Raw genomic sequence first — 1,637 nt, forward strand, 5'->3', positions numbered from 1 at the left:
ATTGGAGGAGGGGAGGCGTTGGGAAGATGTGGGAAGGAGACTCAAGGAAAGGGATGGGGTGGGTCTGTCAGGGACAGATTGCATGTGTGTGTGTGTGTGTGTGTGTGTGTGGTGGGGTTGAAGCATGGGCATTAACAACAGGGGTCCATTCTATTACCTCCTACCACCACCGAATTTCCTCGGGGAGGGGGGGGGAAGAACAGCTATTTTGTCTTCTTTATAAATCAAAGAGAATTAACTAAGCAATAAATGGCAGTACAAACCAACAAACATCCAGACGGCAAATCGGATCCATGTGGAAACTGGCAATTTTAACATAAGATAGATATTCAATGCAGCACTAATCTCAGGAATCATGGGTACGAATGGAACCTGCAAGTAGAAAGATTACATTACATAAAGGCTGGTAATGCTATTCTATAATTCGCGTGGCTTATTGGTTAGAGTATTCGCTTCACAATTGTAAGGTCCTCAGTTCAATTCCCGGTGATGATGTCTCCTCGCACAAAATTGCAGGCCTTGTGCCAAAATGTGAAACCATTATTATCAAATGGATGTCTTATAAAAACCACTCCGTACATACAATAACAGCCGTACCAACAGCTGTATCAGGTTCCAGTCTGACTTGGTATGGTTTCTACTGCTGGCATTAGGAAGGGCATCTAGCCATAGAAACCATGCCAAATCAGACTTGAACCTGGTGTGTCTCTCCGGTTTACCAGTTCTGGTCGAACCATCTAAACCATGTGAGCATGGAAAGCAGCTGTAACCCTCAGGCAGTTGTGAGGGACACAAAATCAAAACACACACATCATCATCATTGTTTAACATCCGCTTTCCATGCTAGCATGGGTTGGACGATTTGACTGAGGACTGGTGAAACTGGATGGCAACACCAGGCTCCAATCTAATTTGGCAGAGTTTCTACAGCTGGATGCCCTTCCAGTATATACACACACATATATATATATATATATATATGACGGGCTTCATTCAGCTTCCATTTACCAAATCCATTTACAAGGCCTGAGGCTTTCCCAGGATGCCACTGCAAAAAGGAAGAAATAATATAGAAATGTCATTCTGCTTACTTTGAATGGAATGTCTGCAGTGTTGGATGGCTGCATAGCAATAATTACTATGCAAACAGTGATGAGGAATAAAAACTGAACAATCAGGTAGATGGCCCAGCCACTGGTCAGGTTGTCTTCAGCGAACACCAGGATAGCACACAAAGCAATAGCTGCAAGACCTGTTAAAAGAAACAACAGTTTTAAATTTTGGTACAGGAACAGCAATCTTTCTCAGGCTCAAGACTCTGCCATTAGATTAAGTAATTAAATGAAGAACGAAGAGTGTTTGAGGATACTCACTGAGTAACGAAGATGTAACGAGCACAATCTTCTCGGTGGTCTGGTTTGGTACATCCTGTTGACTTTTGAACAACATCGCAAAGGAGAAACTCGGAGTAACTTTCTGCATATCTGTGTTGGGACTACAACGGAGCAAAGAGAAATTAGAGCGTATCATTTGGTGAGCAGGTAGGTTGGGGTGGGGTTTATGAAAGAACAACACTCAGAAGACTTATAGCAAAGGGGTATATATATATATATATATATATATATATATATATATAT

At 42.0% G+C, this 1,637-nt stretch overlaps 2 protein-coding genes across 2 annotated transcripts in view; one reads left to right on the forward strand and one right to left on the reverse strand.

Annotated features, from left to right (window-relative positions):
- Positions 1 to 1,545, reverse strand: part of LOC128250926 (high affinity cationic amino acid transporter 1-like) — a 5,456-nt gene extending 3,911 nt beyond the window's left edge. Inside the window, exons 1-3 of the mRNA XM_052977049.1 lie at positions 1,374 to 1,545; positions 1,092 to 1,252; positions 264 to 372 (exon numbers count right to left, since the gene is read on the reverse strand). Of these exons, the coding sequence (XP_052833009.1) occupies positions 264 to 372; positions 1,092 to 1,252; positions 1,374 to 1,530 (427 nt within the window). The 5' untranslated portion in view covers positions 1,531 to 1,545. The remainder of the gene's footprint in view (positions 1 to 263; positions 373 to 1,091; positions 1,253 to 1,373) is intronic.
- Positions 1 to 1,637, forward strand: part of LOC128250925 (plectin-like) — a 59,356-nt gene that overhangs the window by 13,507 nt on the left and 44,212 nt on the right. The window lies entirely within an intron of this gene.

The sequence above is a fragment of the Octopus bimaculoides genome, chromosome 26, assembly GCF_001194135.2.
Source record: "Octopus bimaculoides isolate UCB-OBI-ISO-001 chromosome 26, ASM119413v2, whole genome shotgun sequence".
Classification (NCBI taxonomy): Eukaryota; Metazoa; Mollusca; class Cephalopoda; order Octopoda; family Octopodidae; genus Octopus; species Octopus bimaculoides.